General features: G+C 43.4%; 1 protein-coding gene across 26 annotated transcripts in view; it reads right to left on the bottom strand.

Moving 5' to 3' along the window:
• KALRN (kalirin RhoGEF kinase) overlaps positions 1–24,957 on the bottom strand; it is a 675,882-nt gene that overhangs the window by 72,883 nt on the left and 578,042 nt on the right. For 15 of the 26 annotated variants that reach the window (XM_047734936.1, XM_047734961.1, XM_047734993.1 and 12 more), the window contains 3 exons: positions 7,803–8,086; positions 6,325–6,429; positions 2,886–2,981 (listed from right to left, as the gene is read on the bottom strand). In XM_047734936.1, coding sequence (XP_047590892.1) covers positions 2,886–2,981; positions 6,325–6,429; positions 7,803–8,086 — 485 coding nt within the window. The remainder of the gene's footprint in view (positions 1–2,885; positions 2,982–6,324; positions 6,430–7,802; positions 8,087–24,957) is intronic. The other 11 variants (XM_047735000.1, XM_047735040.1, XM_047735140.1 and 8 more) reach the window with 3 other exon arrangements.

Here is a 24,957-nt window from a genome sequence, read left to right on the forward strand (position 1 = left end):
AGGAGTACTTATTGGTGGAGGGACAAGTTAAAGTTCTTATTGTGGAAACGTACCACAGAGCAACCACTCATCTGATAGAGGTTTGTTGAGGGCCTGTTACAGGGCTGATCTGCTCTAGTAACACCCTCCACTTCCTCTCTTCTGGGAAACTTACTCTCATTGACTTTTTTTTTTTTAAAGATTTATTTATTTATGTCAAAAAGAGAAAGACAGAAAGAGAACAAGCAGGGGGAGAGGCAGAGGGGAGGGAGAGGGAGAAGCAGACTCCCTGCTGAGCTGGGAGCCAGATGTGGGACTCGATCCCAGAATCTGGAGATCATGACCTGAGCTGAAGGCAGACACTTAACCACCTGAGTCACCCAGGCGCCCCAACTTCTCAATATCTGCCCTTACCTGTTTAATACCAGACACACTGATCACACAACTAGAAGGGCCATGGGGGGACTCCCAGAGCGCTTAGGTGGGCAGTAATATCAGGATAAAAGGTAATCGAAAATATACAAAAATATAGCATTTTGGAGAGAAGTGTCTACTGATGTATGAGTGTAAAAGCCTCTTGTGTACTAATGGGGGAGGGGAAAATCATGTCCTAATCTTGCTGGGTAGGGAAGCTACACAGACAAAGATAATGAAAAGATTAAGATACTTTAACAAATAACGCAACAGAACTATCTAAGAGCTGGCCCCAGCAGTATGTGGCTTACACAGTAATTGGCAGGGGACTGCAGAGGAAATCTGGCCTGGGCTGGTCAGGGAAGCCCTTCTGGGCAGATGAGATTCCAGTGGGGCCCCGAAGGACTATTGTGCTTTAATAAGAGAGGTAATGTTCCAGAGAAGTAGGGTGGTATGAATAGAAACTTGGGGGGAGGAGAGCCAAATGCATGAGGAAAACAATTTGGTTGGAGCAGAGTTCATCAACCAGAATAAATAAGTGGTGGTAGGCTGCCTACAAAGCATTAGAATACTGGGTAAGTGTGAATTTTTCCATGGAATATTTTATCCAGTGAGTTCCAAACCTTGGTCATATACCTCTATCAGGAAACCTAATTTTGGCCATACATTGCCCAAACATGTAACTTATTTATAACTTGTATTTCTGTGCTACTATGTTATCATTATGTACATAACAAAATGTACCCCAAATCATTTTTTAAATGATGAAGAGATGCTAAAATTGTCTTCCTGCGCCTCAGTGAAGAGTCTTGTGTACCTGAAGGCTCCCCACCCTGCAGACAACTGTGGAGGCAAGAGGGAGACAGTGACCCTTCACTGAGGAGGAAGGCAATGGCAGTACATGCGGAAGACCTGCCAGGGCACGGAGGCCTGAGAGGGAGGCAGAGTGGGGCAGGAGACTACTTCAATAGTCCAGGCATGAGGTGAGGGCTTAGGCACCGGTGGTGAAGGGGACAATGTAAAGAAAAAAAACAAAGGATGACCTTTAAGGAAAAACATTGTTAGACAGTATTTGGATCATGAAAAGGGTGTATAGGTCAGTGTGAAGAAGAAAGGAGAGCAAGTGGGCGGTGGTTGGAGAGGCAAGCTTTGAAAAGCCAATGGAGTGCCCACACGAGCACTCGACCTCCTACCAGTGAGACAGGGAGGGTGACTGGAGACCTGACAGCCCTCAAGAACAGTTAGGTACAATTATTGAAAACATCAGCTGCAAAAGTCTTTCTTACTTAGGATGGAAAACTTAGAAGGAGAAGAAAGTCACGTGTTAAATTTCATCAGTATTCTCTAAGCTGGGAGATTTGAAGACAGAGTTGCTGTAATCAGAATTATGATTGGGCAGCGTTCCCTGCACGGCATCCAGCATTTTCCTGGGCCAAGGGGAGAAGGGTTTATATGGTGCTGATTAGCAGAACTGTCCAAGAGAAGTCTGGCAGAAGCACAAACATTTATCCTAATGAGAGTTTTGAGAAAAACCAAACGAGTGACACAGATGAGGGTGAAGCGCAAGGAGAATGCTTTAAATTGTCATCCTGTAGGAATACACGTCAGTGTAAAAACATGGTGTAGAGGAATAACATTATCCAAAAACAAGCTCTTTCACCAGCATGGAGCCCAAACCCTAAAGCAGCCAGACCCATAATCCTCTGCGGTCATCTGCTTGGCCCCTGAGATAGTCACAAGCTAGGCCAGTTTTCAGTGGCCGTCAGCTCGACTGTCCCCCATGATGGGGGTACACACCAGCTCCCCTCATCTCCTGCAGTGAGAGAGCTACACATTTTGGCCCATGCCCCTTTATAATATCTACTATCTATTTGTATATAGATATATATAATATCTATTATCTATATTTATAGATATAGATATATCTGTATTTATAGATAGTAGATATCATATATACATAATACATATATATATACATATATATACACACACTATACATACTATATACCATATATACTATCTATATAATATCTACTTTTGCCAGACTCTGAGGCTAGAAACTCGCCTGGGGTCTGCAAATAAAATTACCCGGTACTTTCAAAGACCCAAATCATGTTCTGTGTCTCAGTAGCTGAATTAGCTTCAGGGCTAACCAGACATACACCAGTCACTGTCCAAATGCTGCATCCCTATGGGTCAGTGGACCGGGCTCAGAGAGATGCTGTTTTGTGTTGGATACTTTTTTCCTTTCATTAGTGACACAATCCCAAAGGGCCATTAATTGCCCATGCCCATTCAAAAAAAAAAAAAAAAAAAAAGGAGCTAAAAAGACTGTGGAGCACAGGTTTTTTGGGAAACCATCCTTAGCTAGAAATAATCCCACAGGAGGAATGAGGACAGGTGCAAAGGAGGCCATGGCAGACAGATGCCAGACCCTGGGAGCCACATGGAGGTAAGACACACACAAAACTGCCTCCAGGACCCCCACTTACCAGCTTGCTTTTGACCAATTGTTCTATTGCACTGACAAGGTCTGCAGCAGAAGGTACTTCAGTGGAAGCCTGCCGGGCTGCTAGCAAAGAGGAGGACTGCAAGACATTGAGCAGCAAAGGAAAAGCAGATTAGCAAGGAATGAGGAATAGCAATTAGGAAGCAAAACAGCAAGTCCACAGCTCAAGGCAGGCAAGGGAAGCAAAGCTTTATGTTTAGAAGCAAGAAATCACAGAGCAAGGTAGGAAGTGGTGTGGGTGTCAGACAGTCCTGCCTGACTCCTTGTCAGGAGTTCTGGCCAGCAGAAAAGCAGGGATGAGACTAGGTTCTCCTTAGGCAGGCCTCTGGAGGAACTGAGGGTAGGGTTTGCTGAGTTCCCGGGAGGCCAACAGGTAAGACCTGCACCCACTGTCAGCAACAGGGGGAGAGGGACAGATAGAACTTTGGCCACAACAGGGCTGCCCATTGCTGTTCCAGGGTATGAAAGGGGTCCATAAACCTGGCCTCAAATGTGTCCAAAGGAGAGAAACTGTCTTTGCTTTACTTAAATACAGATTTTAAACATAGATCTTCAGTGTGTATCAAGCAAAAATTTTAGGGCAGGGCACTTAAAGACCAGGACGCTAGAAACCCCCTGCCCACTCACATGCACACACACACACACCCCTCCACAAACATAGCTGTTTGTGTTGCTCCCGAATTGAAACATGTGGATATAATGCATGATTCTAGCAAGGAGTTGAGTGTCTCATGCTAGAGACACTAGGGACTGTCCTATTCACAGTAAAAGGAGGCTCAAGCCAAGGGCCTGCCCACCATCCCTTTGTACCAGCAAGAAGCACTGACTGGTGCATGTGGCTGGATGGCCAATGGTGTGGGGAATCCTGCTCATGGAGGGGCAGTGGTTTTTATCTTCCTTCTCCTACCTGAGAAGAAATTGGGGGAGAAATGGTTCACCCTGCATGCATGTATGAACTTTTCCCCTTGGCACAGCCAAGCAGAGGGCAACTGTGCTCCCCGGGCCCCAGACACATGTTCCTTCAGTCTTTGACACCGATCACTGCAGAGATAAAAAGCTGAAAGTCCTGGCCATGCTTTGGCATCAAGTTTGTCCCTTACATTAGGGGGAAAAGTTTCAAAAAGAAGCTACTTTTTGTCTAGTTTAAGAGTTACTCTAGGTCTTTGCTTCTGAGATGGGGTAAAACAAAGTCAAATAATAATTAAGAGAGAGAGAACAACACTCTTTCTCCTCTTCTGGGGAATGCAGGAAAGGAGCTTAAGCCTGTTTGGAAATCCAAGCTATCAACTTTTTGATTTAGTAATCCTACCCCTGGGAACTTATCCCAAGGACAGAAGTCAAAAGAACAAATGCTGTATGTACAAAGTGATCTGTAGCAGTGTTATCTAGGGTAGCAAAAACTGGAAACAACCCAGGATATCCCAAAACAGACTGGCCAAGCAAATTATGCTACATCGAATAAGGGAAATACTCCTCAGCTATTAAAATTGTAGTTACGAAGATAAAATTAGTAAGATTTTAAAAAATATTAAATAAAACGTTCAACATATCAAGTATATATTAAAACTATAAAAATAAAACATACATACATATGAACAAATATTAGAGGGGAACATGGAGAATCCAGGTGATTGTATAACATTAAAATAGGTAGACTAAAAAATTCCTTACAGACTGTTGTAAAAACTTATTTTAATAAGTTTGACTCTAATTGCTAGAAGTTTTGAGGCTCCCCAAATGTTTCAGAAAAATAAACGCACAGAAATCAAACCGGCGGGGCTGAGGAGGATGAATATGTCTAAAAAGGGACCATTGCCATCTGTCCTCTTTCTGGCTAACAAAAAGGCCACACAAATGTCTGGGGTAAGTCCGCCTTTTCAGTTAAAGATTATCCAGAAACAACATAACATCCTCTTCCCCCAAACAAGCTGTGTCTGAGGGAATTTGAGGGGGTGGGTCCATGACCTTTACTTATCATAGGCCAGCTGGCACCTCCTTGCCAAAGGCCGTGTGGGACAGCTAATGCTGTGACAGGAGCGTCCTTCGCCCCACACACAGCGATCACTGTTTGTGGAACATTTTACAAGGGAAGGCCTCTGGGAACACAGCAGGTTGGCTCCCGTGCGGACCTCAGTGTGGAGTGTGGGCGCTTCTGTTCCTGGGAACCCGGGATGGGCCTCGCGCCACACTTCCTGCTACTTGTCCTTCCAACAGGGGCCACCAGCGTCACCGTAGGAGGGGCCAGCGCTGTGCCTGGCTCATGGCGGAATCCCAGAGCAGGGCAACTGTCATCATCCTGTCCCTAGAGTCTCTCCCTCTTGTGTGGCATCCTGGGGGACCCCAACCAATGTCTTTGGGTTCGTGACCCAATACAAAGTGGAGGGAATGAGCTCCAGGACAGGGCTATAACTGGACATGCTGAAGCATGGGCAAGCCAGACTTTTTGAACTGCATCCCAGGAGCTGGTGGAAAGATCTGTTCCCCGTCCCTGCTGGCCCCCTGCCCACAGGAAGCCGTGCCACTACAAGGCGGTGCAGCAGGGAACACAGGGCTGTCCTCAGAGGGACAGCTGAGCCACCACCACCACCACAAGCCACTCTGAAAAGAAACTGTAAAGGACAGTTAAAACCCACAGAGTCCAAGGGGACAGTGACAAAGAGAAGGCAGGAAAAACACACTGAGGTGAAAGCAGGGTTTGCTAGGAAAATGACTGATGGAGTGTGCAGTTAAAGCAGCCCTGAGCCTCGGCTGGTACTGGGCAGCACGTCCAAGCTGAGCCTCTAGAGCAATCAGGGTGATCGCTCGGGGCTTCGAGGCCACACAGACATCCACGCTCCAGGCACCCGGGAGCCTCCGCGTGCTCAGGAGTCAGAGATTTTACAAGACCAAGCATTCAACAGCCTGCATTTATTTAGGTTTCCCACCTTTGTCAGCAACCTCCCCTCCCCCCTTAGCAGCATCTCCTTCTCTCCCATTCTTGCAGAATTTGGGCTTGAACAGAAGCTACTGCTATTTGGATTTTAGAGTTGAGTATAGGGAAAACGATCAGCGAAAACACAGTTCAGACATCAGGTACAACAAAGGGATCTCGGCCTGGAACCGCCCTCAGACTCCTTGTGAGACAAACAGTTCCTTTTAGGATCTGCAGTGTCCGAAGACACAGCCATTATCCTCCATCAACAGGACGAGACACCAGTCCCACTCTGGGATTGCTGCACATGCCCCTCCGCTGCCCAGAATGGAGTCAGAGCTTCAGGGCAGGGGGAGGGTAACCTACCGAATATAGACAAATCTCCATTATTATAGATTCAGAGCGAGAACAAGGGAGAGAGAGTATTACTACCCCCACCATACATACACACAAGACAAAATCACATGTATTACACGTTGTTCTTTCAAGGGAGAAAGTAAAGGAGTCCTACCATCTCGTCCTGCGTAGGGTCATTGTCAAAGATCTTCATAGGAGGTGGAAGAGGGGTGTGTGACTCTTCGTCTGGCTCATCTTCGCCCCAACCTTTCTTGTTCTTCTAGAACAAAAGAGCAGCATTAATCATACAGTCCTCTGTTTCATATAGTTAAAGATACCAGTGGTTTAGGGCTTAGAGTTTTTTTTAAAAAGCAACATATAAGATAACCTCCTTCCTCAACACATCCTTATTTTTTTAGCCTCACTGTCCTCTTCTGTGGAATGGGTGCACCTTCATCTCAAAGGACAGTGAGGTTAAAATGGGGGAAAACACACACACACACACACACACATGACAAACATCAACCTTGTTAATCAGGAAAAAGAAAAAGCTGAGAGTGGTCAGAGGGAGCCTAACTTTTTAAGGCTTTGAAGGACTATTAAGCCACAATCTGAGTATCACCAGGCTCCCCTCTCATCCTCAGAGGGAGAAATGGCAAATAGCCTAAAATTACAGAGTCTGGTTACACAGCAGGAAGAATTGCTTAGCCCCATCAACGATTAGAGCAGGTTAGTTGGCCAGAAAAAAAAACCACTCTCATTCCCCCAACTAGAACACACCCACTGTATTTTATTTTATTTTTTTAAGATTTTATTTATTTGACAGAGAGGTCACAAGCAGGCAGAGAGAGAGGGAAACAGTCTCCCTGCTGAGCAGAGAGCCCCATGCAGGGCTCGATCCCAGGACCCTGAGATCATGACCTGAGCCGAAGGCATAGGCTTAACCCACTGAGCCACCCAGGTGCCCCCACCCACTGTATCTTGATTATAGAATCTCGACTTTGAAAGAGACTTCGGAGGTCACCCAGTCTGACCTCTTGGCTAATACAGGGACCTCTCCCACTGCTATGTGAGGTCATACGTCATCCCTGCCCCTTTTAGCCCTGGTGTCTGTTTGCTTTCATGACTGCTTGCTCATCACTGGTTGACTTCCATTCAAGTCCCTCTTTGGGCTGCAACCTAGCCTTCTGCAAACCTCTGCCTATTAGTCATAATTCTCCCCTCTGGAGCACCTGGAGTTGTCTCTTCCCTTTTACATGTGGCACTGCTCTAGACAACTGAAAACAGTTATACTCTCCCAGCATGGCCTTCTCCTTCCAAGGGAAATGGTGGACCTTCTTTCATTCTTATTCTCAACTAGCAGGTTTTGATGTAGTCTTTAGTAGAAGCAGGGGAATAGGTGACGAAATGGCTCCCCTCGGGCTCAGGCCCCTATCTCCAAATCTGGCAAAGTGTTGTCTATCTGCTGGAAATTCTAGGTGCTAGTCAGTCTCCGAAATGGTCACGTGTTGGCCTGGTAAGATCTTGTTGGTACAAAAACTCAGATTCCTTGGGCTCAAGAAAACAATCTACTGGAGTCTAGAGACTGGGAGGTTTACAGAACCCGGGGAAGGAGGTCCCTCTGATGGAGGCTCCAGGGCCACGTGTACGTACCTCATCGGCACTGTCTCCCTGAGGTGTCGTCTCATCCCCAGGCTTGGGAGAGCCCAGGTCGAAGCTCTTCCGGCCATCTCGTACTTTTTTCTGCTTCTTGATATTTCCATCTGCTTTCCCGCTGTTGAGCCGGCGCACGGGACTGGTCAGCCACTTCTTAAGGGTGTTGGTGGAACGCTTGGGCCCGGGGGAGCTGTGGATGGAGTTCAGGGAGGGCTGAGACTGGAGGTTGGCCACTGACTCAGACTTGCCTCCATTTTCATTTGAGGAATGAGAGTATGCATCTGAGGAGAAAGAACAGACAGACACAGCCATGTCAGAAGCAGTTGGGGGACGGGGTTTGCGGCTGGGAGTAAGACTCTATCACTCAGAAAGCTGGGACACAAGGCAGAATGTCAAGGCCTGCTGCAGACCGTGGTCAGGGCAGCCCTCTCTAGAGGTTAACAGCTGACCCTCACTGAATATTTAATGTGCAAGGCACTGCTCTGGGAGCTGTGGATATCGGAGTGAACAGAAGATAAGGACTCCTACCCTCATGAGAAAAAAAATCAAGATCCTAAGCAAGAATTACCAACCAATAACCATGTTATGGACCATCTATTAGGTAGTATATTTTAAAGACATTTAAGACCTAGGTTTTATTTTCAAACACCTCTTATCTATCTACAGACAACACACACACACACACACACACACACACACACACACTCAAAGAAAAAGAGAAAAGAGCAAAAGAGCAAGACAGAGCATGCAAAACAAAGCCAAATTCACATAGTAGAATGTGATTAATTGCCATAAGGCTGGTGTGAACTCTAGGTGATAAGCTAGCAGAGTTCAGAGGGAGGTCAGATCAGTGTAGGCGGGAACTGGTCTGAAACAGTTTAATGGAAGAGATGTGTCTGAGTAGAAGAGAAGGGGAGAAGGAATTTCAAAAGGGAGAGACAGCAGGAACCAAAGCATGAATATTGAAAAATAAGTTAACACCAGCCCATAAGGAGATCCTCTGCATGAAACAAAGGTTTGATGGAGAAAGAGAAACTGGATAGAAAGATGGGTGAGGACATTTAATAATAAACTAGAAGTGTCTGACTTTTATTGTGAGACTATCCTGGGAAATGACACAATAAAAAGATGGTTGTTGTTGTTGTTGTTGTTGTTGTTAATTAATCTGGTCACTATATACAGCATAGCCCTGGGAAGGTGGGGTCAGAACCAGAAGGCCACACTAGGGCAGCACAAAGGGGTACAGAGGAATGAATGTGAGGCATTCCAAAGCACAAAGGGTCTGGATGACAAACTGAAGGTGAGTTACTTCTCTGTGTCTGCTGTTTCTCATTACCGAAGTGGTCTTAGAAGAATCCCCGCCCAGCTCTGCCTTGACCCCTCGTGGGCCCGCTGTCCCAGCACCGGTTTGAACACTGATATTTAAACCAAACATATGACTAGGTATTGAAATCAATTATTGCAGTGGTTTTTCATACCTATTCCTCTCAAAGACTGAATCACCTTTTCCTGTAATGACTTCATCCTAGACCTGGCCTGGAGGACAAAGCTGGCTTTAGAGGCCCTCTGGCCCAGACACAGCCGGTAGAGAAGAAACAAAATCCCCAAGGAAGGTGGATAAATACTTTTGCCAACAAAGAGCTGTCTCCAGCTTTTTAAAGTGGTGGATCTTGAGGGCCCCAAGCTTAGGCTCTTGACCTTATGGGGACTGACTTTGACGTTGCTAGAGTTTTATGTGTACTTTGGAAAACAATACCTCAGTGTCTGCATCTAGAAGCCCAACACTGAGGTCCTCAAGTCCCCTGGTATAAAGGACAATTTACAGGGCTGTTCTACTCAGGGAATATTTGGAGATCCACTGACTTGGTTGGTGTCCCTTTAAGGACAACACTGTAATCTTATCTCAGGGAATTCCTTGCTGGCTGTGGTCCTGGGTATGTTGACATTATTGCTGAAGTGTTCAGTGTGGGTCAGACTCCTGTTCTCAGAAGCCTGGGTGATCAGCATCTCCCTGCACTGGCAGTGGAACCAGGGCTTTTCTCTTATCTTTCTGCTGATAAGCTGCAGAAGCTTTTCATTCACCAGACCCCTGGGATACCACATGGCTCTGTAAAACCGAGCCTTCAAAATGTAATCAGCCATGTACTGTGTCAGCAGAACTAGAGGTCCAAGGGTATTAACTGTGCCTGGTTCTAGGCAGGGCAGGTGACTGTCCAAATTCTCTGTTCCATCACAAAGCATAGCCTAACTTTGAGATTCACAAATGTGAGTCTTGACTGACTGTCGTTCCCTGTGGTCATGCGGTTCTGCTTTGGGTCATTCTGTATAAATGAATGGCAAGAGTACACACCACAAAGTACAAATGAAAAATCAAGCATGTTTAAAGTTTATCTACTGGAATCAGATTTGTTGGAATCAAATCAACCATTTAATCGCAGCCCACATAAAAGAGAATTCAAGTGTTGGAAGCAATCCGTAATTCGTCTAATTAGGGTCCCAAATGGAGACAGGACTGTTTTTAAATCACTTTGGTGTTTTTTGTTTGTCTCTTTCTGTTTCTATTTTCTGGTTTTGATATAATTGACATATAGCACTGTATATGTTCAAGGTGTTCAAGGTGTACAACATAATGATTTGATATTTGATACATTGTGAAATGATTACCGCAGTAAGTTTATCACCTCATATAGTTAAATCTTTTTTTCTTGAGCTGAGAAATTACTTTGGATGCATGTTTTTAAAGGATGTGGCACCATTTAGTTTAGAAAATTTGTACTTTATTGCTGCTTTAAAGAATAATTGGCACGCTATGCTCATCCCATCTATGGAAGATGACTGCAATTAGCCGTTTGAGGTTTTATTCTAATACCTTTCCAGGCATAAAAGTTAAGTGACTGATTTGTAACAACTGCAACAATAAGGCTGCTATCAAAGTTTTCCAAGCTGATGTAGTTGCTATTTATTATAATACTTGTCATAGGAAATAGAAGATTAGTGTTTCAGGAAACCAAGGCTCATAGTTGGTGAATGGCAGAGAAGCAAGACTTAAAACCAGATCTCACTCTACTGTGCGTATATGTGTGTGTGTATGTGCGTGTACATATGCACACACACACAACAATTTATTTAAATATTTTATTTGGGAGAAAGCAAGCAGAGAGAGAGAACACAAGCCAGGGAAAGGGACAGAGGGAGAGGGAGAATCAGACTCCCTGGTGAGCATGGAGCCTGACATGGGGCTCGATCCTGAGATCACTACCTGAACGGAAGGCAGATGCTTAACTGACTGAGCCACCTAGGTGCCCCATCCATGGCACATATATTAATCTTATTCCTACATCTGCATTTATTCTATGTATTGCTTTAGCTTCTATGATTATTGTAAAAGGAGCCTCAAACTGCTAGTGTATTTAACATTTCAAATATACATTTATATATAATTTGTATAAGTTACAAAATTGCAATGCTGAACACAGTCTCAGTCTGATTTTACCACAAGGCAATGAAGATTTAAATATGAGAAATTCACTATTACCAGTGCGTTAGTCACAAAGCTAGGAGCAGAATCTAGGCATCTGTACAGCTGCCCCAGGGCTCTGAACAAATGTTTCCTCTACGGCCCTGAGGCACAGAAGCTGCACAAATAGCTAATATCTGGTTTTAAGTCACTTGGGAGGACAAATGTGTCCCAGGGCTTGTAGGTAATCAAGCTCCCCCAGATGTTCCAGCATGTTCAACTTGCTTTCTGGATCAGAAAAAAAAAAAAAATCATATTCTGAGGCTGGTTTTACTGGGAGATACTTGGGTGGAGAAAAATAGAGAAAAAAATGTAACAACCAGGTACCCACCAACCTAGATGGCATAAATGTCAACTTTTGGGGGGGCATATTTGCTTCAACTTTTTTAAAAAGATAAATAAAAGATTATTGAAGTTTTAAATTTTTTTACCCATTCACAGTTCTTTATTTCCTTCTTTCTTTCTTTATTATAACACATATATAATAACATATATTGTATTATTAGCCTCAGGGGTACAGGTCTGCGCCCATTCACAATTCTATCCACCATTTTCCCTTCCCAGAGTTAAATTCTCTTCTGAAGTTGGTGTGCATCTTTCTTGTAAATGTTGTTAGCCATTTATTGTGTATGGAAATATAGTATTATTTTGTATTTTTAAAATTTTATATAAATATCATAATATAGGTATCATTTTGCAATGTGCTCATTAATTCAAAATTATCTGAGATTTATCCATGTTCAGTCATGTAGACCTAGTTCATTCATGTTAATTATTGAATGATATTCTTTCATAGGATATATCATGGTGTTTGTAACACATTTTCCTAAGGATGGATATTTAGGTTGTTATACACACACACACACACACACACACACACACACACACACACACACGTATCTGAAGCAGTCCTGACAGGTCTCTATTTGTGAGAATTCCTCTAGGGCAGGGTTTCCTAAACTACCTGTGGTCAGGGAGTCAAGGACCCGTTTTTCTTATTCTCAATCTGTTTCAGATCAAAACTTTTATAAAATACAAAGTGACACTCTTAGATACAGTGGAAGTATCAAATTGCTATAAAAGCTTCTAAATGCTTATTCTCACTTTTTGTACCTGTATCTCCCTGTGGACTGGAAACAAATGGCTGACAAACCTTTACAACATGCAGATCACACACTGAGGAGAATACACACTGCTCTAAACACTAAAGCATTCAGAGCATGTATCTCAAGGTGGATGTGCTGGGCTTTACAGACAACACCTCACCACCTTCACCAATTACTGCCGGATTGTGCTCTGAGTTACTCTCATCAACTGTGTACACAACTTCTCATCTTTTCCAATCATCAATGAAATGCAAAAGCAATCTACCAGATGGGAAAAAAACTTGCAAATCATTTACCTGGTAAGGGGTTAATACCCAACATATATAAAGAACTCATACAACTCAACAGCAAACAACCTGATTAAAAAAATGGGCAGAAGATCTGAATAGACCTTTTCCCAAAGAAGACATACAGCTGGTTAATGAATACATGAAAAGATGCTCAACATCATGAATCATCAGGGAAATGCAAGTCAAAACTACAGTGAGATATCTCACATCTGTTACAATGGCTATTCTCCAAAAGATAAGAGATAACGAATGTTGGTGAGGATGTGGAGAAAAGGAAACCCTTGTGCACCACTGGTGGGAATGCAAACTGGTGTAGATACTATGGAAAACAGTATGCAAATTCCTCAAAAAAATTAAAAGCAGAACCTCCCTATGATCTAGCAATTTCACTTCTGGGTTTTTATCTGAAAGAAATGAAAACACTTGAAAAGATACATGGACCCTGCATTATTTGCAGCATTATTTATAATGCACAAGACAGAGGTGACTCAAGGAATGGATATGGAAATGTGGTACATGTGTACACTGGAATATTATTTAGTCACAAAAAAGAAGGGAACTGTGTTATTTGTGACAACCTGGATGGACCTTGAGGGCATTATGCTAAACACAATAAGTCAGACAAAGAAAGATAAAGAATGTATGAACTCACTTATATACGGAATCTAGGGGGGAAAAAACCCCCACAAACTCATAGATACAGAGAACGGTTTGGTGGTTGCCAAAGTTGGGCGAGGAGGGTGGGCAAAATGGGTGATGGAAGTCCAAAGATACAAACTTCCAGTTATAAAATAAATAAGTCACAGGGATGTAATGTACCATGTGATGACTACTGTGAATATTGCTGTATTATATATTTGAAAGTTGCTGAGAGAGTAAACCTTACAAGTTCTCATCACAGGAAAGAAAAACTTTTAACTGTATGTGGTGATGGGTGCTAAGCAGACTTACTGTGGTGATCATTTCACAATACATGTAAATACTGAATCATTATATTGTATACCTGAAACTAATATAATGTTATGTCGGTAATATTTTGATTTAAAAAAGGAAAAAATTCTTATCTTCCTGCATTCTCTGATGCTTAATTATGTACATCAGCATATAATTTTCCACTGGAAAAAGTACATGTCTCCTTCCTAACCAAAAGCACATACTTAAAGGAAATAAATTGAAATTAAAGCAGAATGTCTCAAGAAGAAGAAACAAAAAGGTAAAAACCAGTGCCTCTAGATCAGTAAGAAATGCACGCTGTAATTGGCATCTCAGCCACAAACTGGGAAAATAGGAAAATTGTCATGGGAATCTCTGAGGTTGAAGGTCCAACTTCATAGGCTCTGAGTGGCACAGCTTACCTGGTTGGTCATGGGAGTATAAAGATACTAATGAAACCAAGAAAATGTAAATAAATAAATCAACAGACAACCAGGGCTTATCCATCAGCAGACTCACACACTATTTTTTATCCCTACTTTCTTAAGTTCCCAAGCCACCTCTCTAACCCACCTGATTTCCTCCTTAATAGCTGAGAAGACATGCTGCTTGGCCACACAACACATTCCAAAGCTTAGTCAATGATTAGAGAGTTCTTGACCTCAACACCCATCTCTTCATGATATTTCGTTGATGTTGATTAAAGGGAAAATTCTCCTGGCATAATGGGCCTGCCTTGTTTAAATGACCTCAGAACAACCCACTGGTGCCTCGTCAGTGGATTACAACAAAGGGATGAGCTGGCTTCTGGCCCTGCTATGTCACTAACCAGCTGGGCAGCGCTCAGACAGATTAGACAAGATACACTCAAAGCCCGGCTCCACCCCTGGCCAGCTGTGTGACTCTGGTCCACTTACCTAATCTCTCTGTATCTCAGTTTCCCCATCAGTAACGGAAGATAATATTAGTGTCTACCCTAAAGGATTGCTATTAGGATTAAGGAGTTAATATTTTTAAAGTGCTTAGAACACTTCAGACCCATAGAAACAAGATGTTAAGTTAAATAAAAAAATCAATAAAACCATAAAAAGCTCCCTTAATTCCGTGACTTTGAGTTTATTTTGTATAAACTCTGTTTTTTTCATTCTATCTATGTCCTTCTAGAGCCTAGAACAAATGATTGAAGGCCATTTTTAGCTTCAAAGAGTCATGTCTCCTAAAAGTGAAGAAAAAATGCTACCAGCTGCCATTCCAGGTCATTTTCCCTTCTCATTTCAGGGAACCACGTGTACGACCACTGCCTGAAATCTTGTCCAAGAATAAGGTGGCCAAATCCTAGGGCTCCTTGGCCATGGTTGTCTCTCTTTCCCGCTATTTGGAAGTGGAAGTACCATAGGCTGTTCCCTGGAAACGACACGAGCCTCCTTATGCATAGGGTGTCTCAGAATGGGAGCTGCAGATGGATTTTATGACCAGGCAATTGAACAACTGCTGCGATTAGGGTCTCAAATACCATCATGGCTTTAGAATAAACATGCCAGTGTTATTGGTTTCAGCCTTGGGGCAAGCACTCCATGATTTCAGGTATTTTCATCACAGTAGCATGTTTCCAAGCAGTACCGGAGAGGAGAGCTGTCTTCTTGACATGGAGAGGAAAAGTGGAACAAAGCTCATGAGAATACGTGCACTGAACACGTCCCAACAAGTCCATTGTCTAGGTCAAACCCTGTCCTTCTATACTTGGCTAGACCTTCATTAGCTACCAGAATAGAAGATAAATGTGTGCAAGTGGGTAGTAACTGAATATACTAGAAATTTGCCATATCTAATACAGCCCATTTATAAATTCTATTTCCTTTTTGAAAAGTTTCAACTCATATTTATTTCACTTTCACATTACACCTAGGGGGAAAAAAAAAAAGCTTTTACCCTTAATAGCCTGTTGTAAAATTTGCAAACCTATTCTGAAAGTGGAATACAGGGGATGCCTGGGTGACTCAGTGGGTTAAGCCTCTGCCTTTGGCTCAGGTCATGATCTCAGGTTCTCGGGATCAAGCTCCACATAGGACTCTCTGCTCAGTGGAGAGCCTGCTTTCACCCCTCTCTCTGCCTGCCTCTCTGCCTACTTGTGATCTCTCTCTCTCTCTCTGTCAAATAAGTAAATAAATAAAATCTTAAAAAGAAAGAAAGAAAGAAAGAGAGAAAGAAAGAAAGAAAGAAAGAAAGCAAGCACAAGTCATCACAGAATGCACATGTAGGAAATGTCAAAAGCCTTTGGCTGCTTCCCCAGTATGGCCGCCCACTATTTCTCTAATCACAAAATACTGATGCACCAGTCTTCTTCTCACTGACTTCAAAGCAAGCTGAAAATAAAGGATTATACCTCTCAGACAAAAAGAGAAGAGAGTTCTATTAATTTTGGGGGGTTACCTCCCCCAAAGACCGGGAACAATGTCCTTGAAAGGGCAAGGCTGGGACCACAGACAGCATATGCATGTATAAGGTCACCCAAGCTTTCCGTAGATTGTGAGTACCCTTGATGCATACCTCACTAAGCTGGCCACCTGTTTTCTATACTGGCTTACGGGACACAACTCAAGAACAAAAAACTCATTCTCAGTCCATTCTTCTGGAGGTCAATGGTGGTATTCAATCATACCCCAAAGGCTGTCTTTTAAATACTGTTATTTTATGTAATTGCTAAAAGATACAGAATCTAGTTGCTCTGTATTAATCATAACTGTTTTATCTAGATGGTCAATGGGTCTATAAATGTCCCCCTGGTCCTTATAACACTCTATTGGAAGCTTTGACTCCAATGGCTGAAATCAGAAGAAAACACAAAGACTCCTAAAATCCACTAGATATTTACAGAAGAGTCCTTTAACCTCCTGTTCTTTTGTTTGGCTTTAGTTCCAATGATACTGGAATAATTATAAACTCATCCTTACTGCCTTCTGTGGCTTGAGCTATATAAGGCAAATGCATTTCAATACATCTGTCTGCAGAGATTAGACACCCAAATACTCATGTTTTCTTCAGCTTTCTATAAATAATTTACTTAATATAAACATTATAGAGGTATCATATATACATTTTTTCTCACACTGGAAATTGCACCTCTAGAGAAAGGGATGATGGAAATGTCAAGGGTACAAATTCTTTGGGTAATAAACACATAAATCCAATTGTTTGTAAGCAGGGACAGGAAAAAACCTACAGTAAGCATTAATATATCTCTCATGGCCCAAGATAATGACTCTGACAGGTCTTTTAGTGGAATGCTGATGAAAGCCAATCTCTTGGTTGTGTGTTTAGCTGAGGTCCCAAGGCTGTGCATCACCAGTTCCTGGAACGGCTGGCTTCCCACCAGGCCATTTGGTTGGCCATTCCGGTGTCTAGACCACCTGGTGCCAGAGGATGAAGAAAGCTGCTACAGTGACAGCAACAGGACAGGGGAAAGGAAGATAAGCAGCTTGGTCCAGAAACATTGTTTCTTAACACTAGGAAACTTGGTGCCCTTGCAATTCGCCCCTACTACAACTTTTGACTAACTCTGGCAAACACCACTTGGCTGAAGATCTTTTCACCAACACGCAAGTCTCAAATACGTACTCCACACCCCTGCCTCCTGCTCGCTATCCTGTTTTTATACTTAGTTCAGGAATGTCTTCTCTGATGAATCCTTTTGCCAACCCACCGTTCCTTATCTCACCACTTTACTCAGACTTCATGTGTTTTTATAATTTTTTTTTAATACATCTAAATCCCTAGGGAGTTGGAAAGTTGTGTCTGCTTTTCCCCACTAAACAGAGTACAAAATGAAGGATCACTCTGAGCCTCAACAGCACATTGTATTGAGCTCAATAGACAGATGATAGTTCATTTCTACTCCCTCGTCCCCATCTCCTCCCATAGTGCTGATCCTACCTGGTAGAATGTACAGATATCTGAGCCACAGGGATTCCAAATCCAGTGGCATCTACATAGGGCAGGAATTTTTTTCATCTTCAGAGCTCTTGGGGACACCAGCCCTTAATACCAGGGTCTACTCCAACAGTCAAAACAGTTCTCATAGGGGTGAGAAGTCAGTACCTCGGGCTTCAATCTAGATAAACTCTTGCGAATTCTATTCTAATTCAGCCCAGATCCCACTCAACTACTCCCAGCTCCTCCGGTGCCCCCGCCCCCGCCACTTGGACTTCCATCAGGACACCTTTGGAAACAGAGGGTAAAATGGCTGTTTCCAACTGCTTGTCTTCATAGCCTCCCTGGCTTCAGTTTCCCCTATATAATATTCTCTCTGAGCCGGAACAGAGGGAGGAGAGCCCTTAAAGGGCAATGAGTCAGTGCCTTCCTCCCATCCAGACAGGCATGTTCTAAGCACACAAGGCCATGCTGTGACATGTTGTCACACTGACAAGGGCTAAAAATTCTCTCTATATTTCAGGAGTGGATTCTGAAACTTGACATATCAGATCGTCAAAAGTCAGTGAAAGCCGATCTGCTGCTCTTCCAAGAGTAAACATTTTAGATATTATTTCCATTTATATACCCATTTCATTCTCCCAGACTTGTCCACCACCCTGGAGAGGGAATGCACATTTCTTCTATAGTATAGTGTAGAAAATTCTCCTAAAGGGCTTCTGAACTGCTCAAAACATAACCAATAAGAGAGCATGGTGAAACCTGACAAATCCAGACTGAAAAAGGATATTGCTACGTTCATATAAAACTTAAATACAGACTTTAATTTGAGATGAGGTTTCTACTTATGATAGGGCAACAAGAATCAGCAGATCAGCAGGAACTGAGGTCATCTGAGATCGGTGTTCATCTGTAAAGATATCTTGAGCTCAAGGAGGTCATCAAATCATGACCCAGGGCATCCGCCCAGCCCCAAGCTTAGGGTAGCCATCTCCTTACCGCCTCATTTTCAGCCCTCCCAAGCTCCATATCTGGTAGATAAAACAAATTTCTCTGATGAAAAAGGTCCACTGCCGGGTCCAGGATGAATCTACACCCAAATTTTCTCTTGGACCTTCAAATAACCTTTCAAGCATGTTAAATGAGCTCCACAAAACAGTTTAACCTATTCACTTAAATAGTAACACTTTGCACTTTTCAGACTGTGAGAACATAAACAAGTTCAACCCTAGTAATATTCCCAAAGCTCAAACTAACATGATACAAATTACCGAATGTAACTGAAGATTCTCTCAGAGGATGACCAAAGCTGCCTTTCACACATTTAATCTCTTGCAAGCAGATTCTTCATTCACAAAGACATCTGCGTGGATATTTTTCTTTCTATTCCTATAGTCGCTGCCTTAATTCAGATCTTTTATTTTTTTAAAATTTTATTTAGATTTTATTTATTTATTTGACAGACAGAGATCACAAGTAGGCAGAGAGGCAGGCAGAGAGAGAGGGGGAAGCAGGCTCCCTGCTGAGCAGAGAGCCCGATGCGGGGCTCAATCCCAGGACCCTGAGATCATGACCTGAGCCAAAGGCAGAGGCTTTAACCCACTTAGCCACCCAGTGCCCCAATTCAGATCTTTTAAATCTACTTACTTTAACTACGTAACAGCCTCCAGCTGGTTTCTCTGTGTCTAATCTCTTTCTCCTATCCACTTGACATCTCTCTGCTACCAGAACAATTAGAGTGGTCTGTACAAGTCACCGGATCAATCAAATCTATCTTGTCAGCCTGCTATTTAAACTACTTCATGGTCAGAACTGCTCACCTTTCCAGCTCTATGAGCTCCTATTCTTTGACAATCAGTTTCCCAAACTGTCCCCAGACCAACATTGGAAGCATCATCTGGGAACTTGTTAAGAAATGCAGATTCCTGGGTCCCATTCTGGAGATCCCGAATCAGAACCTATGGGGGTAGCCCAGCACTCCGTGTTTCAACAAGCCCTCCAAGTAATTTCGATGTATGTGCAGGTTTGAAGATGACTATTTTTTATATGAACTCCCCACTTCAGTCTAATGGTTCATTTAGTCCGTTTACTACGCCAGCCACGTGGCGTTCCCCATTGCTTGTGTCACCTTGCAGACCCTTTGCTTGTCGAAAGCCTACCTAGCACCTCTTGGATGACTAAGCCCAGCGTGTTCTCCTTTTTCTGTGAGAATACCCTTTGTGCCATTCATTTGGCACTGACAATGTTTGTTTACATGCCTTCACCTACCTAACTCTAAGGAAGGTCCTTGAGGACAGAGAAGTCCTCCATCTTTGCACCCCCAGCATGGACTCTTTGGGGATAGAGGAGCCCATTCAATGGCCAGAGATGAATAGCTAGGGATGATGAATGATAAATCACTGGTGCCTCAGTATTTTTAGGCCCAGAGACCTCTAAGAAAAAGCCAGTGTTGGTGAGGGGTTCCATCTCTTAAATTTAGCAAGGTGACTACCAACATGGGCTAGTGCTTCCTGTTCTGTAAGAAGGTCTGTGTTGCCCAAGCCATTCAGAGGGGTCAAACAAAGTTAACCGTTTCTTTACAGCAAGACTTCTTGGAATATTTACTAGGCGAATTAACCTATCGGGCAGATGACGCTTCTCTGAGGGGGAACACAGACCATTTACAGAAATCTATTAACATGTTGTGGAAAGCCGCGTGGTTAGCATAGATCCTGGCGATTGTTCCTCCTTGGTCTAGAATACAAAAGGTGAATCACGTTCCTGAGGATGGTCTCCTGACAGCAGGGTTACTGCTCAAACTCAAAACCTCTCATGAACACTAAAGGAGGAGCTAAATTACAGTCCATTTATTTTCAAGTTCAGTGCCATTACCTCAGGGTCGACCCAGGAGTCAGTGGGAAGCCGGTCCCAGATTCAGCTTACAATGCCCTTCACCAGCAACCTAAACCAAAGATGGCTCTGCCAGGCTTAATCACAGAGGCGCAGGGAAAGAGTTAAGCAGGGTGACTCTGGAAAGTTTAAGACTGTAATTAAGTGCTACTTAACTAAAAATGTTGCAGTGGAAAGTCTCCTAGGGAACCGGAGGGAAGAAGAGGGGAAATTGCATACCTGGAGGAAGAAACGAGGGGCTGGTAGTTAATGGCTGCATTTTCAGTGTCCTTTTTTGGGAAAACTACATTGCATGTGTTTGGGAGGGATTGGGCGGAGGGAAGAAAGTATTAGGGAACAGAGTATCCTGGATTTAACATAGTTTGAGACCCCACAGGCTTAACCTGGCCCTGTCTGCCCCAAGCACCTGTGCCAAATGAGTCCTCCTCTGGGTCCTTGCTACTTGCTTAGAAAAAAGCAACTAACAAGCTGAGTTCTGTCCAAGCTGTACGACCAAGAGTAATGTCTCATTCTACATGGCTCTGCCCTGCTCTTTTGTGCAGCAATGCCCTCATGCCCCGCCTCCTGGGCCCACCTTCTCGAACCCAGAGCCTAGACTCCAAGCTCAGGGGTGCATATGACCAGGAAAAGCCACTGCCTGGCTTCCCTGGGAGTGAGATTCATGATATGATCCCATGGTTGCATTTCTTGCAAACTTCTTACTTTGACATAATTTCCAGGTTAGAGAAAAGTTGCAAGATTAGTCCAAAGAATTCTTATACACTCTTCACCCAGATTTCCCAAAGGCTAACAGTTTACCGCTTGCTTTTTCTTTTCTCTTTCTCTTACCTGCTCTCCCCCTTTTCTGAACCGTCTCAGAATAAGTTAGAAAGAAGATTGCTCTTGATTCCCAAATACTTCAGCGTATGTTTCCTACAAATACGGGTGTTCTCTTACATAACCACAGTACAATGAGCAAGTTCAGGAATTTAACATTGCTACTCTCTTCAAATGTTACCCATTGTTCAAATGATGTCCTTCACAGAGAAAGGTCATGTCTTTCATGACTTGGATATCTTTACCAGTGTAGGGCAGTCATTTTGTAAAACATCTCTCAGTCTGGGTTTGCTGGACGTTGCCTTATGATTAGATTCAGTGTGTTTTTGGCCAGAATACCTCTGAAAATGATGTAGCATGCGAGAAGACACATACTATTGATTTGATCCAATTCTAGTGACGTTAAGTTTGATCCCTCGGTTGACGTGGTATCTGTCCCTGGCACAATACTCTAATCCATCAAGTTAAATTGCCTATTTGCTCAGTGTGGATATTTTAAAATTCTGACACAAATCAACCATGAGTGATGTTTGAACACAATTCCTACAGACAGTACCCAATCCTATTCATGAAATAAGCTCCTAGTCATGAGTATGAGGGGAGAATAATTTTCTACTCCACTGAAAACAAATTTAACAATGTATAATGAAAATGGTGGCTTTGCAAAAGGCTAGAACTAGATTGTTAAAACTGTACAAGTTGCGCTCTACTTGCCCTTTAAAGTTGACTTTGGCCTTGTGGGCATACAATTATCAGTCAACCTTAAGGGTCCATATGAAATTCATACTCCTAAATGGGGATTCCTGAAGCTAATTGGGGGTCAGGTTGTATGCAACCTATGAGTCTTCTCTATAGATCTTGAAATTGTCCCTGAAAATGGTGCTGTGGGTTTGGGGGAGCCATAAAATGCTGGCCAGCTATGTTAGTTACCTACAATATTTTGTTAATAAATACAGAGAGATTATGATTCCAAGATCCTGGTAGATGCCAAAGCATTTCCTAACTCTCGAGTCACGTTTGAGAGCATTAAAGTTGGGAGAAATGACAAATAGGTGTTAAGAGAGTAGATCAGTGAGAACCTTAGAAGCTCCGATGCTGGGCTCTATTCTAGAAAACACTGAAATGGGCTACATAACTGTTGTAGCAAATAATAAACCTTGAGTGCATGATGAGCAGGATAGAGAGGCTGAGTCCAGATGATACTGTGGGACCCTAGAAAGGTCACCTCCTAATTATACCACATATCTCATTTGCATAATTGGGACCAGAATTTCCCTTTGGCCAGCACAGTGTCTTTGATGTGGGTAAGATAAGCTGACACCCTGCCCTCTAGGCATGAGCTAGTTCCTGAGATTTACCAGCAGTATTTTAACTTCCCTTTAATCAGGAAAAACATCCAGAGTACTCATCGGACTTGTAGGGAACAGGGTACTTATTCACCTAGGGCAGGGGTCAAAGTTCTGATGTCAACATGAAGAAGGTCAACATGAGAAGTTCTGATGTCAACATGAGAAGGTCAGCATGAGAAGGCTTTGGACATGGATAGTCAGAAGAGGGATGCATGGCCAAATGGAGAGTATAAGTCAGCTAAAGACATGCATGTTCATATTTTTAAAAATAAGCCAAACACTATTGCCAAATACTACACATTGGGACCAAAGGCCCAAGGGCTGCTACTTTGCCATGCCTGCTCAAGGGTGACAGGGCCATCTCCTCTTTTCTACAGCAGGAACCCCCCAGCTTCATGATCAGCAATGACTGTGATGGGGTGTCACCCAGCATCACAGATACCCCTGGAGACATCCTTTTCAGAAAAGATACACAATTAGACTATTTCCATGAGAGTGCTTCTTTCCTAGAAGACTGCCTAGACCTGGCCCCATTATGATGACCCTTTAATTACTTAACTGCTAGGTCCTGTTGGCTCAATTCATATAGCCTTTATACTTGAAGATACTGTGTTATTATTCCTTTATTCAGCAGATGCTTCCTGAGTGTTATCTCTGTGCCAGGTGCCACTCCCGATGTTGGCCAATAGCGGTGAAGGAGACAAAATCAAGTTGATGTTCTAGTTGGGGCGGCAGTGGGGTCAGAAAATAAACTAACATGAGTTTTTAAAATTTCCGATACTGTCAAACATGATTTAGAGAATTAAACTGGCTTTAAATTAAAAAAAAAACAACAACAACTCATTCAATTAAATGAATTGTAGAGGGCCTGGATACTGTTTTCAGAGTGAGCAGCTGCTGACAGTCTCCCTGAGGTAAGCGGAGATCTGAACGATAAGAAGGAACAAGCCATGTAAAGATGGGGAGAAGGCCTGCTGCCAAGAATACCGTCTGGGAAGATAGCCCAAGGCAGAAATAAGTTTGGGAGGTCCAAGTTACCTGAAGAAGTTCTCGGGCCGGAGCACAGGTGAGGGCTGGGGGGATAGGAAATGAAGTTGGGAAGGCAGGTGGCAGCTGGACCCAGAGCCTTGTAGGCCAAGGCAACAAGTTGGAACCTTATGCTAAATGCAATGGGAAACCATTGGAGGGTTTTCAAAGAGGCTGGGGTGAGGGATGATTTTACTTTAACTGACAAACTTTAATTCCTGATTGGTCCACGTTGTGCAACTGGATAAATTTGTCCTGAACTGGAATCATCTTTCCATCAAGAATCACCTCTTCTCCAGGGCACCTGGGTGGCTCAGTTGGTTAAGCCTCTGCCTTTGGCTCAGGTCATGATCCCAGAGTCCTGGGATCAAGTCTGGCGTCGGACTCCCTGCTCAACAGAGTCTGCTTCTCCCTCTCCCTCTGCCCCTCCCCCTGCTCTCTCTACTTCTCTCTCTCAAATAAATAAATAAAATCTTAAAAAAAGAATCACCTCCTCTTTAAGGATTTGGGAAGAAACATCTAACCAAATATGGATGAAAGGGAAATATCAGGATATTCAGATTTGTTTTCTGGACAAAACACTCCATATACAGCTCACACACACAGGACTATTTCATTCCTTCCTACCGTCAGCTTGTGTTTCCAACCCTATATGTCACCTGAGCTCTCGACTATATTCCTCTTGTTATGGTCTAACACGCCAAGCTTCAGTTGGCATTATCAATGAGACATGCTCCCACCTCTGATCTTGCTAATCTCCCTGCCTAGAAAGTTCATCCCCCAGGAAAACTTTCTTCTCTGCCTTCAGGTCTTCACTGAAATGCCATCTTCCTGGTACAGTCTCCCCTGAACACTCTATTTAAAACTGCAACCTCCCACCCCTCCATGCTGACAGTCCCTAATCCCTTCCCCTTTTATTTTCCCTGTACCATTAACTGCCATTTAGCTTGCTGTAATAACCATGTCTTTTTATTTTCTGTATTCTGATGCTTTGCTACCTTCAGCCTTGCTGACATGGAGGGATAGCCCTTCTTCCTAGGGCTACCTAATTCCTAGACACAGCAAACAACTCAACTGGAACTGTGACTTTCATACTCAAACCCTCCAGAACAGCCCTTCTTCTTCACTGGGCTCTGCATTTTGGGCCGCTCTCCACCCGCCCTAAGCACCCCAGGGCTAGGAACCAGACAGCTAGGGAGAGGCCCCTGCACTCTGGAGCCAGCTGCAATGATTCAAACTAGCTGATCCTAAGCCTGAGTTCCCTGGCTAGCCTCATAAAGGCAGGAGCCTCGCGGTTCC

This window comes from Lutra lutra, chromosome 1, assembly GCF_902655055.1.
Source record: "Lutra lutra chromosome 1, mLutLut1.2, whole genome shotgun sequence".
NCBI lineage: Eukaryota > Metazoa > Chordata > Mammalia > Carnivora > Mustelidae > Lutra > Lutra lutra.